Here is a 15,907-nt window from a genome sequence, read left to right as displayed (position 1 = left end):
CAGAGATTACTCACCCTCCATGTAAATTAAAGAGTTTGTCCAAGCAGTCACTACATAATGATAGGATAATGCCGGCTATTTAACCCTCACAGGATTCACAGTATGTTAGAGAAGTTACCACATTGTTCTATCTCTCATTAACCTGTCTCTGACTAGCGTGCCTTGACAGTCAAACACATCAAAATGAACAAAATAACAAATTGTTATACGTAAGGCGTAAAGAAAGCTGAACTAGTTGCAGACGACTCAAGTGCGTTTGGGGGTGAGGTTTTTTTTTTCTCCATCCCCGCAATAGAGACCTCCACAAAGTGGTTTCATTGATGAGACCGAGTATCATGACATCCCTTTATTGTCAAATAACAGAGACAAGGGCAAACTACTGGCAAAATGTTACAAAAAGTTTATCTCACCTGCAAGCAGCCTCTTGGACTCTCTTGTTGCTATCAAGAATTCTCTGTAGTAGCTGTGGGCAAGAGGTGAAGAATAAAATAGGTTATAAGTTAAAGAAAGCAGGGCTTGACATCTGCACTGCAATACCCAATATTTGGTCATTTGAATTTCAATCAAACATGAGGCTGAGAGGATCAAATTTCTATCAAACATTCATACTTCTACTGCCTTTTTTGAAGTCTCACCTAGGTTACTGTAGGCATTTCAAACTGTAGTTGGCTTTTCAAGACAGATTTTATTTCATGCATCCACCAACTTTAATGAAATGTTGTTTACAAAATGACAAACCATCTCAACTAGACAATGTAGAGGCCCCCCCCCCCGCCAAAAAAAAAAAAATTCCAGTTGATATTGACGTGCTCAAACTATTAAACCAAAGTTAATCACACAAAGACCATTTAACCCTCCCCTGAGAAACAACTGTGGAGCATTCCAGGACATAAAATAAACTAACAAACACCATTCAATCCTCTCCTAAGAAACAACAGTGCAGCATTCTAAGACATCAAATGAAACTTGTTTTCGGTTAAAAAATTACAAAAATTACTGACGAACCTCTGTCATGAGGGGTTTGAGATACTCCTCGTGGGGTTGGTTAACTATCCAGTGAGAGTATCTACTCAGAGTCCAGCAGGTGATGGAACGAACGAGAGCTTTCTTCTCAGACAAGCAACTAATTAAGAAAGGGATTAACCTAGGCAGGTGGGGGACCATGGCATTTGCACATCCTATGAGGAGGAATAAGAAAAAATATAATCATAATCATAAATATATGAAACAGAAGATTACTTTCTTGAACTAGCGAACACTTACTGCCTAGAATTTGCAATTTTGAAAGTTAATGCTAGTTGTGCCAGCTTACTGTTCTGAACAAAATGCTGTAATACAAAGTTGCGAGCCACATCCTGATAGTAGCAATTAAGAGTAAAGGTAGGGGGAAATTTTAATGAATGTGTCTGGTAAGAGTCTAGTGAGTAGCAACATCATGGAAGAGGAGATGAAAAGTGTTCAAAGCAATTATCCCTGGAAGAAAATAATATTTTAACCATAAAAAATCTTTCCCTTGAATTCAGAGTACACTAGCAGCTTTTAGCAAACATTCAGCTTGTATTTACATCTATATATATATTGGCAATAGGAATGTGGGATACCAGAGTAGTGGGTAGAGTAGGCTAGAGGAGGGTTGGGGGAGGGAGAGGGGAACAGGAGGTGGACATGAGGGAGCATAGAAGGGTAAATGAGGATGGCCATACCTTCCGCTATTGCACCCAAGACTAAAATACCAGATTCTTTGACCTCCCATTCAGTACTCTCTAGAGTTTCCTTCAGGATGGGCAAGAGGACTGGCATCAGATCGTCATGAAACACATTGGCTAGGACATCCAGAGCAGCTGCAGAACATTTACCTAAAGTCAAATAAAATAAAATAAATAAACTAAACAAAAAAATATAATAAAAAATAAAATAAAATAAACTCAAGTAAAATAAAATAAAATAAAATAAACAAAAATAAAATAAAATAAAATAAAATAAAATAAAATAAAATAAAATAAAATAAAAATAAATAAAAAAAAATAAAAAAAAAAATAAAAAAATAAAATAAAAAAAAATAAAAAAAATAATAAAAAAATAAAATAAAATAAAATAAAATAAAATAAATTAAATTAAAATTTACCTAAAGCCAGAAAAAAGAAAAAACAAAGTCCAGTTTTGCCTTCATTAACCATCCTTTCAGATGGACATGTATTTACCTTGTTACACCAAATACATGCATTATTCTTACTGGAGTATGAGAAGAGGTTACTACTATAAGATTTCGGAAATCAATCTCATTCACAATACCACAATTTTGACAGTCTTGAATGTGCAACAAAACCTGTATGAATGGCAAACCCTGGAATGAATCAACTTTGTACGGCACCACTGATGTCCCTGTAATACCCGATCCATGGAAGTTAAGAACACAGATACTTCTGTTGAATACCTTGAACCTTGAACACCTTGAATACTTAAAACGGCATAGTTTATATACATACACTGACTCAAGTCCACCTTGGACCATTAGATTTTCCCTATTTTCATAAACAGTTGTTGAAAATAATAACAAAGGGGAAAGGTTGACTAATTTTGTGGTAATACTCATTTTTTGTTCTTGTATGAATGCTGAAAAGATAGAGCAACCACAGAATACTGGCGAAATTATACCTTCAAAAAGTTGGCCGATGTGGTTTGATTCTATCTTAATTGTTAGATTAAGATTTACATCCAAGCTTCTAATGCCTCATCTAGGTCCTTAGTTTCTAGTTGTCAGAACATGCCACGATCCCTCACCTTTAATTCTTAGCATCGGTAAATAAACACTTACGTAAATTCCAGTCGGACAATGCATCATCATCGTCTAGTCCGTAGTCACTGTCAGAATCCTCACCCTTAAAAAGATGGGAAAAAAATAATAATATTAAAACAGACAAAAAACATCAGAACTTGCCAGCAAGTGTGACTTTAAAAGAGCAAAAAAGTAGGTACAATAAGCAACACCTTGCCAACATAATGCACAATCCTCATGCAACATTTCTGAAAAGTAAACAGCAGGGATTCTTCATGAAATTGGAGAAATGTGAACAAGGAAACATTTGATATATTTCACTACATCAGAGTTACTGAATAAGAATATATGAGAGCGGCAGATAAGACAGACATATAGAAAATTTTGAACTTCAAATGCAGAGGGTGCACGATTATGGACGTCATTGGACACGGTGGAAAGAGTGCAAATAAGACTGTACATGTACTATGTATGCTTTCTATCTCACAGCATAAGATCCAAACACAAACAAACAGGGACAAGTTAGGACTGTGTGATGTGATCAATAACTTACTCAAGAGAAGATTATATGTAAATAGGCCATTAATTAAGTTAGTAAGAAAAAGTTAGCGAATGTGACTAAATAAGTTCAGAACCAGATTCAAACATTGTAACAAGAGCCCAAGGGCACTGTGGTTCCTTGCTTGGGGTATATGACAATACACATAATATTATCGAGCAAGACTGGGCTGAAATAGTCCAAGTAATTGTGGTCCTACATGTTCCCATAAAGTAACCAACACTATAGCCAACACTTTTGTGATCACAAAATGTGACCGGATTTTTTATCAAAAGGCACTTTTGAGATCTAAATATGGCGTCGCAAATGTAAGAAATATAAGAGACCTACAAGCGTGTCAACAGATATGATAACAATGGTGACCTCAGATGACATGACCTTTAAGTTTCAAAATGTTCCACCACCCCATTCACAACTTGTCTCAAAATATCAACCATGTCACACCTTGGCATTGAGATTTAATTGCATTAAATGTCAAAATATTAACTTTGAACTTGTATGTAACTTCACACACAAAGGTCACCCGGAGGTCAACCAATTGAAATTTTTGATCGGTGAGACCTAAATAGAGCATGACTGTAAAAAATTCAAACAATTTGTCTTTGCCCATTTTCTCCCCCATAATATTACTTTTTTAACATTAGCTGACCTTTGGTGACCTTGGATCACATGACCGTTAAGTTTGAAAATATTCCCCTATACCATTTGCAACTTGTCCAAAAAAAATCAACCTTGTCACACCTTGGCACTGGGAGTTATTGCATTAAATGTGTGAAAATTAACTTTGACCTCAAATAACTTCGCACACGAAGGTCAAATGGGGGTCAAGTGGTCAACCCATTGACATTTATGATCAGAAGGTACCTTTGACATCTGAAAATAGCATCAAAACTGTAAAAATCCCTAAAACACTAAAAAGGTCACCAGAGGTCACCAGAGGTCAAATTGAGGTCAAGGGTCACCCAGATGCGGGTCGACAATTGGATTACATTGAAGCAACTCCCAACCCTAACGGACAATTTGTTCTCAAGTTATCGCAAAAAATACTAGTTTTTTATCATTAATTGACCTTTGGTGACCTCGGATCACATGACCGTTAAGTTTGAAAATATTCCCCTATACCATTTGCAACTTGTCTCAAAATATCAACTGTGTAACACCTTGGCACTTGGAGTTATTACACTAAATGTCTGAAAATTAACTTTGACCTCATATAACTTAACATACAAAGGTCACCTTGGGTCAACTTATTGACATTTTTGATTGATGAGACCTAAATTAGAGCATCAAACTATAAAAATTCAAACATTTTTTTCCTTGCCCATTTTCTACCCCCAAAATACTAGTTTTTTGACATTAATTGACCTTTGGTGACCTCGGATCACATGACCGTTAACTTTGAAAATATTCCCCTATACCATTTGCAACTTGTCCAAAAATATCAACCATGTCACACCTTGGAACTGGGAGTTGTTGCATTAAATGTCTGAAAATTAACTTTGACCTCGTATAACTTCGCACACGAAGGTCACACGGGTGTCAACCAATTGACATTTTTGATCGGAAGGTACCTTTGATATCCAAATCTAGCATCAAAACCAAACATTTTCTTTTTTGCTCGTTTCCTCCCAAAATAAGCACATTTTTTCTAATGTGACCTTTGACCTTTTGACCTTGGTTTCAGATGTAGTTTAATCTCCTGATTCCAAAAAACAAAACGAAAAGTCTGTACAACCATCCTAACTCTGACCGAAAAACTTTGACCCCATATAACTTCGCACATAAAGGTCACACGGGGTCAACCTATTGACATTTATGATCAGAAGGTACCTTTGACGTCTGAAAATAGCATCGAAACTGTAAAAATCCCAAAAACACGAAAAGGTCACCAGAGGTCAAATTGAGGTCAAGGGTCACCCAGATGCAGGTCGACAATTGGATTACATTGAGGCAACTCCCAACCCTAACAGACATTTCGTTCTCAAGTTATTGCAAAAATACTAGTTTTTTATCATTAATTGACCTTTGGTGACCTCGGATCACATGACCGTTAAGTTTGAAAATGCTCCCCTAACCAGTTCACAACTTGTCCCAAAATATCAATCTTGTCGCACATTGGCACTGAGAGTTATTGCAGTTTTAATATTTTCGGTTTTTGGACCATAACTGACCTTTGGTGACCTTTGTGGGCACCAAAAACAATAGGGCACACCTTCTCCATATGGCGGATCTATAGTCCAAGTTTGGCCTCAATCTAACATTCCCTTATTGAGATAGAGCGTACCCAAGCAAGTGTCACAGACACACACACACACATACACACATACATACATACATACATACACACACACGCCAACCTGACTGCATAGGTTCCTTTTGCTAAAGCAAGGAACCAAAAATCCATGGCAAGAATCGTGTCGTATATTTTAAAACGGAACATCTTGAAGGAGAGAGTGAAATGACCTGAAGGGGGGTCGACAAGGGTGTTGAGCAAATGTAAGCTAGGTAGATAAGAATGCACGTATGTACAGGGACAGGGTAAAGTGAGTGAGCAACGAGGGAAAAATTTCAAATGAGAATGGCTTACATCTTCTTCTATAGAATGTTGTTGAGTGTGAGACTTTGATTTGTGGAATCTTGGTTTGATATCTTGAACGTTATCCGGGATCATATCGTCCTCCTCGATGTCGCCTTTCAGGAGGATGATATCAATCTCCGAGTATTTCATGCCATGGACCAAGACTGGGATCAACCTATCGTGAAAACAAAACATCAGTCACAGTTGAAGTTAACTCATTAAATGGTTTTCTCTTATGTTTCTTGACAGATTGTCGACTTCGAAAAATTGATCTTTTAAGCTCCTTCTTCATTTTCATGGTAATCAGATTCCTTCCATGGAGTCGATGCGAATTGCCACAAAAGATAAATGACGATGAACGATATCGTGCTGACTGTCAAGTCAACGTTTCTCTACTTTAATAGGAAACTCTCTGAGCATTGGACAATGGAAATGTGCAAATTGACAAAAGTTTTTATGAATCTGAATTTTCTAAGCTATTTAATCATAATCTATAGATGTATATAAATAATGGAAAACTGACAGGGATTGTAACCCAGAGAGGTCACCCGATTCAAATCCTGTTCTAACAGCCATGAGTTTCTCTGCTCTTTTGTTCCACTAATTAATCTAATCTAGTTTATCTTTGATCCCTCTGCTTGTCCTCTTCCCTGGCAGTTTGTTTCATATTACTATTTTTACCCACTGAGTGCGAGTACACATTTCGCAGTAATCTATGACAACAGGTTTTCTAGAAGGTGACCGTCGACGGAGGTAAAATCATACCTTTCAAGATGGGCTCCTAGCACTTCTCGACATATCTGCTGTTCGGCGAGTGTGAGCCAGAATTCGCACGCCTCCAGGGCGACAGACTCGTCCGGATCTTGCGTGCGTAGTAATATATACTGCAAAGTTGTGAAGACCGAATAAGTTACTACTATGATGTGCAGGCCTCTGCAAAGTCTAATCAACTATGTTTTATGTATGAAGTTCTCAACAATCTTTTTTCATTCCATGAATTCTCAGGGACAATGACAGAGTGTCCACAGACCCCAGACATAAGGAGTATATCACAAATTACCTCAGCCCGCAACCATGGTTGGAATCTGGGGTGCAAAAATTTTCGTTTATTTTTTTTGCCCAATGAGATGGCACTTTGAAAATGCTGTAGGTTTGGTTACAGTATTAAATTACAACCAGCCAAATTCATGAGCTATTTAGAAGCAATAAATTTCCAGTTCAATCTAATTTCCGATCTCTCGTCAAATATGATCACCTTACCTCTATGATGTTCTGCATATGCGGCAGTAGTCTGTCTACTCGAACTTCCAACAACATGACAAGAGCACGGCAAACATTCTTCCTCACTTCAGAATCCTCGTCGGAAGCAAGGGCAAATAGATTCTAAATAAGGCGATACGGAAAGTTGAATAAAAAAAAAATTCTACTTTTTTCCCCTGACATTCTGAATTATTGATGAAAGACGTTTGTTATAAATCAAACCTGCTGGGTCAAATAGATCTTGGAAATGTTGTCATCTTTACTTAGTGCCCTGGTAATCAAACCTTTTTGCTTAGTGGCTCCAATTCTAACATGCATCATCTTGGAGACCCTCCAGTGACAGATGTTGTGACCTAGGAATGTCAGTCTATGGGAGGTAATATCCAGCCCCCCTTCCTTCCTCACCATTGAGACATACTTACACATGTAAGAGTGCTTACTTGCAAAATGGTGATATTTTAAATTAAGATATTTTTCCACTTTATCCACAGATATCAACCACTTCTTTTTCAATTATTTTTCTTGGTGACCTTCCAAATTTTTTGGGTGACCTTTAAAACTGGTCAGGACACCCACTTTGAATACCAGTGAGTTAGGAGTAGGGGATACCAGAAAGGTGGTGACAACAGTCACAGTGCCCAGGTACTTACCTCCAAGAAGGGGTCGATATGAAGCATAAGAGCTTGGGTTTTACTGATGATAAATTGGTTGACACAAGCAATTGCATGAGACCTACAGAGAAAGAAAATCAGCATTGGCAAAATCAAGATATTTGAACTTTGAAAAAAAGTTGGCTGAGAGGGAGAAAAGAACACAAATTATATAGAAGAAAAAAACAGAATTCTAACAGATACATTACAAATAAAAAGCAACATTGCACCACCAAACACAAAATTATGTAATATTTGTAAGCACTTGCGTAGTTACGCTTGAGAAACTACAGTACCGCTTTTAAGTAAATTGGAAGAGATTAGCGCGATTCAGCGCAAAACGCAGCTTAACTGTACTTAACCGCGCTCCAAATAAAGGAACGCGATTTCCCCGCGTTCCAAACAAAGGAACGCGAATTCCCCTCGCTCGCTATTCACCACCGACATAATGGGAGTGAACCGATCGATACAACGCTATTCATAGCGTGGAGGTAGTGTAAACCTATCGCTTGTAACCAACACCCGTTATAAACATCACAATTTTAAACGAAGTTTACCAACTTTGACGGAAAGAAAGTTTTAATCGAGAATAGTTTCGTGTTGAAGGGCAAAACCTTTTAATACGTGTTTATTTTATTCCCCGATATGTTCTGGTAACCAGAAGTAATAAAAAGCAAGAAGGAAACTTCTTGTGTCTTATCCTTTCGCCGTAATATTAACGGACCATTTTTTGTAGTAACATTAGGCCTCGCGTTTTGTGTTGAGTTTAGGCACATTAGGCCAGTGTACGAGTACGAAGTTCACGACTTCGACTGAAAGTTTTAAACGAGAATAGTTTCGTGTTGAAGGGCAAAACCTTTTTCATAGGTTTTTATTTTATTCCCCGATATGTTATGGTTACCATAAGTAATAAAAAGCAACAAGGAAACTTCGTGCCTTATCCTTTCGGGGTAACATATCATTTTAAGTAGTAACATTAGGCCCCGCGTTTTGTGTGAACTTTAGGCACATTAGGCCAGGAAACGTTGCACTGATTTTATTTTATTTTTTATAGAGTTCTGTTCATAGGCTTACGAATGCGAAGGTTGTCACTAACTGAAAGGAGTTGTAAAGAGAATAATTGTAGTTATATCCTGGAAACCAAAATGAAAAAGAATTCTAAGCACAAATGCTTGTTTAAAAAAAAAAGCAAAAGGGATCAAAATTAACATGTAGTTCTTTTTGACTACAGTCTTCAAAGGTTTCACATCAAGAATAACTTAAATATATGATGACAAAAAAAAAAAAGGAAAATGGAATATACCAAAAAATACTGTACTTCAAGATTTGACTGCCATTGCTAAGTATCTCTTAGCATTTCTGTTGGCTGTGTCCATCTTTTTAACGCACTGTCCCCAAACTCTTTTCTGAATGTGAAGTGGTACATGAAACTGCTCCATAATACATTTCCTAATTGCAAATACCCTATCCTTATTAAGTGCATTTTTCTTAATCCCATTAACATTACAATTTAAAAGCTCATATGGTGTAAATATTTTACGCATTAAATATCTGGCAAGACCACATGGATCTCCCTGTTCAGAAAGAGACGACAGCACAACTTCAAGTCTTATTTCTGTTATGACGGAGGATAAGTTTACTTTAAATAGTTGGCAACATTTTGAAGAAATAATAAAGTGTTACCAAGCGTTTCTTGTGTGATTTTTTTATATAAATTACCATTGGTTCCAGCAGAATGAAAAGAAAAAAGAACTTCCACCCAACAAATTTGAAGCAGGGCCGGTTAAATTCAAAACATGTTTCTCGTCCGCGCAATTGATGGGCCTCCTTTTTTCCTGATTCCCGAGTTTCTTTTCGGATTACAAGAAATCTAAACTATCCTTAAAAATTATTTTGTAAAGGTTGGAACATATTCCAAACTAGTAGCAGCGCATGAAAAGAAGAAAAATGGCCGCCCGTTTTTTCAGATCTCAGTACGAGAAACATGTATTTTATTTGGATACTATAGAACAGCTTTTGTTCCCTAGCTGTATGTCGATTTTTTATAAAAACCTTCATGAAAATTAACAGACTTGTTTGAAATGGATTTTGAAGCTCAGTCGACAATTTAAGAAATGCTTACCGTTAAATACTGGCGTCAAGCAATACATTTCGAATTAATTCCAATAAAGATCCGCAAAGGATAAAAATGATGATTAGAGCTTACTAAAGAGAAATAGAAACTGCATGTACATGGTCATTTTAAGTATCCAAGTACTAAAGAGATCGAGTTCACCGAAACATCCCTTTTCCCTATCGCCTGAGGAAAACCGTCTTTTATAAATTATAGTAGGCCTACCATACAGTACTTTACATTTGAAACAAAAGTTACTTCTACAACACACAGAATTTGTGTGTCGCAATAGTTTAAGTTTTAACCGCGCAGTACACTACCATTCATAATTTGCATATTACACCAAAAGTTATAACTTGGCGTCCAGATGGCGGGAAAATGCACAATCATGTACAATTTGTTGTGTCGTTGCCATGGTGCAATGAACTTGGGCAAGTTGCCAAGTTCGAATGTCGATGACCTACTTACGTTCCGTGACCAATGTCAATGGGAATTCTGTGTGTAAAAACTCGGGTTTTCCACGTGCAATATATATAGAAGTTTTACGTAAGCGGAACGAATTCGGGGCGGCTCGTTGATTGTGAGGAAGCACTTATCTAATCATCAATTTTTGTGAAAAATATCGTACGTTTTTCAGAAAATGTACAATAATGTACAATTTGTTGTGTTGTTCCCATGGTGCAATGAACTTGGGCAAGTTGCCAAGTTCGAATGTCGATGACCTACTTACGTTCCGTGACCAATGTCAATGGGAATTCTGTGTGTAAAAACTCGGGTTTTCCACGTGCAATATATATAGAAGTTTTACGTAAGCGGAACGAATTCGGGGCGGCTCGTTGATTGTGAGGAAGCACTTATCTAATCATCAATTTTTGTGAAAAATATCGTACGTTTTTCAGAAAATGTACAATAATGTACAATTTGTTGTGTTGTTCCCATGGTGCAATGAACTTGGGCAAGTTGCCAAGTTCGAATGTCGATGACCTACTTATGTTCCGTGACCAATGTCAATGGGAATTCTGTGTGTAAAAACTCGGGTTTTCCACGTGCAATATATATAGAAGTTATACGTAAGCGGAGCGAATTCGGGGCGGCTCGTTGATTGTGAGGAAGCACTTATCTAATCATCAATTTTTGTGAAAAATACCGTACTTTTTTCAGAAAATATTTTTGACTAGTAATTGGAAACTCAATGTATCAAGAAGTACTGGGGGTAGACCTTATCATTGCATTTTGAGGGAAGTCAGATCTTCAAGTGCAAAATATTGTTTTTTTCATTTAAGGTTATCGTGGTTTTCTTGCGAGGTGTATACGGCGTAACTTTTGATGTAGGCTTAGAGGTAGGATCGGCCGATGCATACTAAATGAGAACGTGCAAAAACGTTTGAAGTGTTGTTTTGAACAGTGCCCGTGAAGCTGTATACTTTGAGAAGTCCAAGGGCAGTGACAACGTGCAATGTCTCAGTGCGGTATACAACTGAGTACCAACTCAGTTCCGTAATGTAACATGTGCGCGAATAGCCCGTATTTCTTGCAAGAACATTATACTGTACTGTTCTAGCCCCGAGAAATGATCAATTCGGCTTTCACTTAATCTGCAATTTTTATTGTTCGCAGCAATCGCGGGAATTCTGTTTGCTAACGTTTCACTCATCAAACCAACTGTTTTGCTCCCACTTGAACATTTGTATTGTACGTTGAATTTAAACAGTATAAGATACGTGCTTATACACTATCCCTTCCCTTGGCCGAGTATAAACCCTCAGTCTTCTTTCTACCGGCGACGATCGATATTCTTTTGTTACCGGATTGGAAGGAATTAAGTAGGATTACAGCCATTGACCGTCTGACGGTAACAATGAACTTCACACTTTTAGCTGGCATGAATAGAATTAGGGAAGCCTTCCGACGGAATCTGCGCTCTGATAAACAGTTCCCCGCAATTACCTGCATTTCAATGCAGGTTTTAACAAAAGATAGAGCGCGGTTTAAACGCACAGAGCGCGATTAAGAGCGCGGTTTTCTCATTTACTTAAAAGCGGTACTGTAGGCATCGGTTTAATATGGTAAGAATTCAATCATATCAGTCAGGCACCTTAATGGTGAATATTGCTTCTGCAGCTTTAATATTTAAGACTTTTTTTTTAACAAAACTGATGAAAAATTGCTTCAAGCAAGACATAACGAAATTATTATGGTGCTACTGACCTGATTTTGGGACTATGATGCTTGAAATAATTAAGAAATTTTGGTATGAGGACATTGAGAGGCCTGTTGAGGACTTCGCTGTCCAGAAAATCAGCCGAGTCTTCGCAAATCTTTTGCAAAGCACCAAAAGCACCCTTTTTGGAAGAGAAATGGAAAAAGAGGAGGGTTAATCTTAAAATCTTTGGTACATGGCAAGTAAAGTTACAAAATGAACCCTTTAGAGTACAAGCATTTCAAAAGGGGTGGGAACAACAGACATTAGACCTAACAGGATTTAGTCAAACTATAAAAGAGTAAGTACTTTCTGTCCTACTGTATCTAAAATGTCTTGGTTACTTGTCAGCCTTATCGTTTCCGGCATTTTAAGGATGACTGTTGCACAATGTATAGTCATGACACTTGAAAGTACAACAAGTGGGAGATTTGTCTTTGAAAGAGAGGTGATGCTCCTGATCCGTGTTACGTTTTGTCTCCACAGAGCTTAATTCAGCCCGCAGGAGACATAATTTTGCTTAAAATGGATGTAAATTAGGAGACGGGGAAAAGAAACTAGTCATTCGACCGGATGCCCTCCACAGCTGACTTTGGTTGGCCAAACAGACATGTGGTTGTCTCAGACTGACGATTAAAATATTTGCCCTCCCAATGAACCACCACCCTACCTCACAGGTGTTGTAGTCCGAAGAGTCCAGGAGTTGGCAGAGAGATGGCAGGAGTTCTGGCCAGTTGGTAAGTTCTCCTTTCGATGCGATGGTGGTGATGAGGATGCCAATGGTGGCCCGGATCAGCGCTGAAGGATCACCAACGTTCTGAAGACACTCCATTTTGATGAAGTTGGTGACCTCCGGAGGGAAATTATGAAAGTGGGCCTTGACATTGTTCTTGAGTATCAGGCCACTTAAGGAACGAGTTGGCTCATCAGCTGGTTACAAAAATGAAATGAAAAGATTTAAGGAGATTGCTGTCACAGGGAATAATTCTACATGATATTGAATCTAGCAAAATAAATACCATAAAAGCATATGAAAATTCAAGCTGGGGAACATGTTGTAGACTTTGAAATGGTAGGCTTGGAAGGAAGAGGACAGTGACCTCAAGTGGGTAATGGGGGTGTGGGGGGGGGGTGTATGGCAAGAATTGTACCAAGTGTAGATCGGACCACAATAGTATATATATGAGACGGGTACAAGAGGAATGATGTAGATACAATCATACAAACCACAAAAGGGCTAACAAAATGTGGACATTGTTCAATTATTCTTGAGCTATGAGAAACTACTCCAAGATATGAACAGTAAATTAAATTCCTGTGTTCAGATAATATATTGTACACCAAGGTAATGTTAACATTTTGCAAAGTATGAGTCAGCTGAGTTTCTTTGGGAAGTAAACAAACATTTGTGTACACACAGCTGAAATTAATTACTCATTAACTCATTAATAATTGTTTCGGTCTACTTGTCTGGTGTATCGTAGGATACTACAAAATTGTAATTTTATTATGATTACGATGCTCGTGAAAATATTACAGATCATTTTTCCAACTGGTCAAATCTTGACCACAAATCTTCCCAAACTCGCACATCCAGCTCCTTTTGCAACTTTAAGGCCTGATTGTCAATATATACATAAAGAAATAGCTTGGCACCACAATGTACAGTATACTGTACGTTATTCATAGCAGACCAGAAAAGCTTTTCAAACGGTTCATTAAGAATCTAGGAATTTTAACATCCTTCAAGGTTAATTCACTGTCTACAAGGGCAATGTTCAACACAGCTGATAATAATCACAATCCTGATGACAATGCAAACTACTGTATCTGTATTTTTTTGTGATTATGACATTCACCGTTCCTAACAAGTTTTTGATATAAATCTTTGATGTAATCTGCCAGACAGGGAGACATGTTCTCAAACTATTGTGCATGGAGTCTTATCAATAAAGGATTTCAAACTTTGAACTTTTATTTCCTGATATGTCTAGAGGTGTACTGTAATACTGTGGATGATATCAAAAACATTACAGCCAATCGACTTCCCTTGAATGCATGGAAATGCTGTAATTTTTACAGTAGTGCGGACGTGATACTGCTCAGGCATAATTTATACTGCCAACTACTGTACAATCTTAATAACAGATTTATATCTCCACCATAGGATTTATCAGCCAATATTTCTGTACTTAAATACAAAATGTTTTTGTGTAGAAGAGGTAACATTGAAAATTTTAAAAAAATAAGAGAAAACTTGGTATTCCTGACTATTAGAATTCAATGTTTGTATATTATAGAGACTGTAAATTGACAGTTATAAATACACTTACATACTGTAGTACTGTATGTACAATGTGTACCTGCTTGGACAAAAGCATTTCTTCTCCAACATGTATGTACGGTAAACAGTAGACTGTATAGTACAGGGTAAGTGTATATGTGTATATGCTTATTATTCACACAATTCTATAGGCTTTGTGCAGGTTTTAGCAGAATTTGGACTGGACCAGTTTTACCCTTTCGGGACACTTTTGATGTCCTGCTTCAACGCACTTGCACTGACACTATCATCAGTACGGTATAACTGTCAAGTTTCTTTCAAATAACCGTTAGGAACTGTTCATACTGTTAGTTTGAGTGCTTTGAAGCATGCCATGGGCGGACAGTACACGATGGTATTAGCAGTAGGAAACCTGACCCCCCAACTGGCTGATTTGGTAAAAACCTTATGGAGTGTAAGTAATGTACAACAAGAGTGCAATTAATCAAACCATGGTAATAGCTCCATGATCAAACTAAGACTGTATACTGTACAGCCTGTACATAGTGTATACTGTACAAACAATATACTGTACTTTGCCAAGAGATCGTTACTGATGCTAGCATCCTCCTGGCGAACCTGCTTTAACTGAGACCACTGTACAGAATACGTATGTAATTCGCTGGCAATATGTTAGTTTTTTTAAGCGGACGAGTATGTACAGTACAGCATGGAGATTTCCCCCCATTTTTCTCAACAAATATCACCTTTCTGTTGCACCTTATGAGTGTCCTAGAAGCAAGCATGAAAAAGTGTCAAAAACTTCATCACTGGCTAAAATAGTTTCATTTTTTATTTATAATCATTCTGCCTATTGTCTGGCAGTCTACTCTATGGCTGGACAGTCAACTGGCCAAGCCATCCTCTTTTGGCATACTGTACATTTCTGCTACACAGGGGGGGCATGACTGAGGAAAAATACATATTTCAACAACATTATTAATAATAATAATAATCAGCAGTTATTTTTAGGACGTTTAAGCGACCTAAAATGTGGGAGGAACCCGAAAGGGCTTATGGATTACAACTTACATGTCTGTCGGCTTCCAATTCAACATTTTAACTCAAATTTGGAATCTTCTCAATTTTAGAAAGCCATTTCAGATGGGAAAACTGTAGATCAATTGCTCTTGGATGAAAAACCCACCGTACTACGACCCGGCCGGGTATCAAACTGGGAACCTCCCGATAGCTAAGCCTCATTGTTTCAAATGCCACCGCCTTTATCCACTCGGCCACAGAACCGGTATGTGTATTTAAATTGTACTGACGATGAGCCAACCCCCAAAACACACTTTCTTTGTATTATTATGAAGTTCAAGCTATGCATTGGGCTTCTAAAGCCTTTCTATCTCCCAACAACAGTCAACTTAATAACATCTTCGATGTATCTAAGATAACTTGGTTGCATAACATTTACAAAGTCAAATTATACTAAAAGGGACATC

The 15,907-nt window shown here is 37.6% G+C and overlaps 1 protein-coding gene across 1 annotated transcript in view; it reads right to left on the bottom strand.

Annotated features, from left to right (window-relative positions):
• The window catches only part of LOC139981094 (transportin-1-like), a 43,779-nt gene that overhangs the window by 22,599 nt on the left and 5,273 nt on the right, over positions 1–15,907 (bottom strand). The window contains exons 3-12 of the mRNA XM_071993275.1: positions 12,807–13,066; positions 12,145–12,278; positions 7,824–7,905; positions 7,174–7,296; positions 6,679–6,797; positions 5,923–6,088; positions 2,816–2,879; positions 1,704–1,856; positions 1,006–1,178; positions 411–463 (exon numbers count right to left, since the gene is read on the bottom strand). Coding sequence (XP_071849376.1) covers positions 411–463; positions 1,006–1,178; positions 1,704–1,856; positions 2,816–2,879; positions 5,923–6,088; positions 6,679–6,797; positions 7,174–7,296; positions 7,824–7,905; positions 12,145–12,278; positions 12,807–13,066 — 1,327 coding nt within the window. The remainder of the gene's footprint in view (positions 1–410; positions 464–1,005; positions 1,179–1,703; positions 1,857–2,815; positions 2,880–5,922; positions 6,089–6,678; positions 6,798–7,173; positions 7,297–7,823; positions 7,906–12,144; positions 12,279–12,806; positions 13,067–15,907) is intronic.

The sequence above is a fragment of the Apostichopus japonicus genome, chromosome 2 (genome assembly GCF_037975245.1).
Source record: "Apostichopus japonicus isolate 1M-3 chromosome 2, ASM3797524v1, whole genome shotgun sequence".
In the NCBI taxonomy this organism is placed as follows: domain Eukaryota; kingdom Metazoa; phylum Echinodermata; class Holothuroidea; order Aspidochirotida; family Stichopodidae; genus Apostichopus; species Apostichopus japonicus.
Note: the sequence above shows the minus strand (reverse complement) of the source record. Positions and strands in the feature narration are given on the sequence as shown.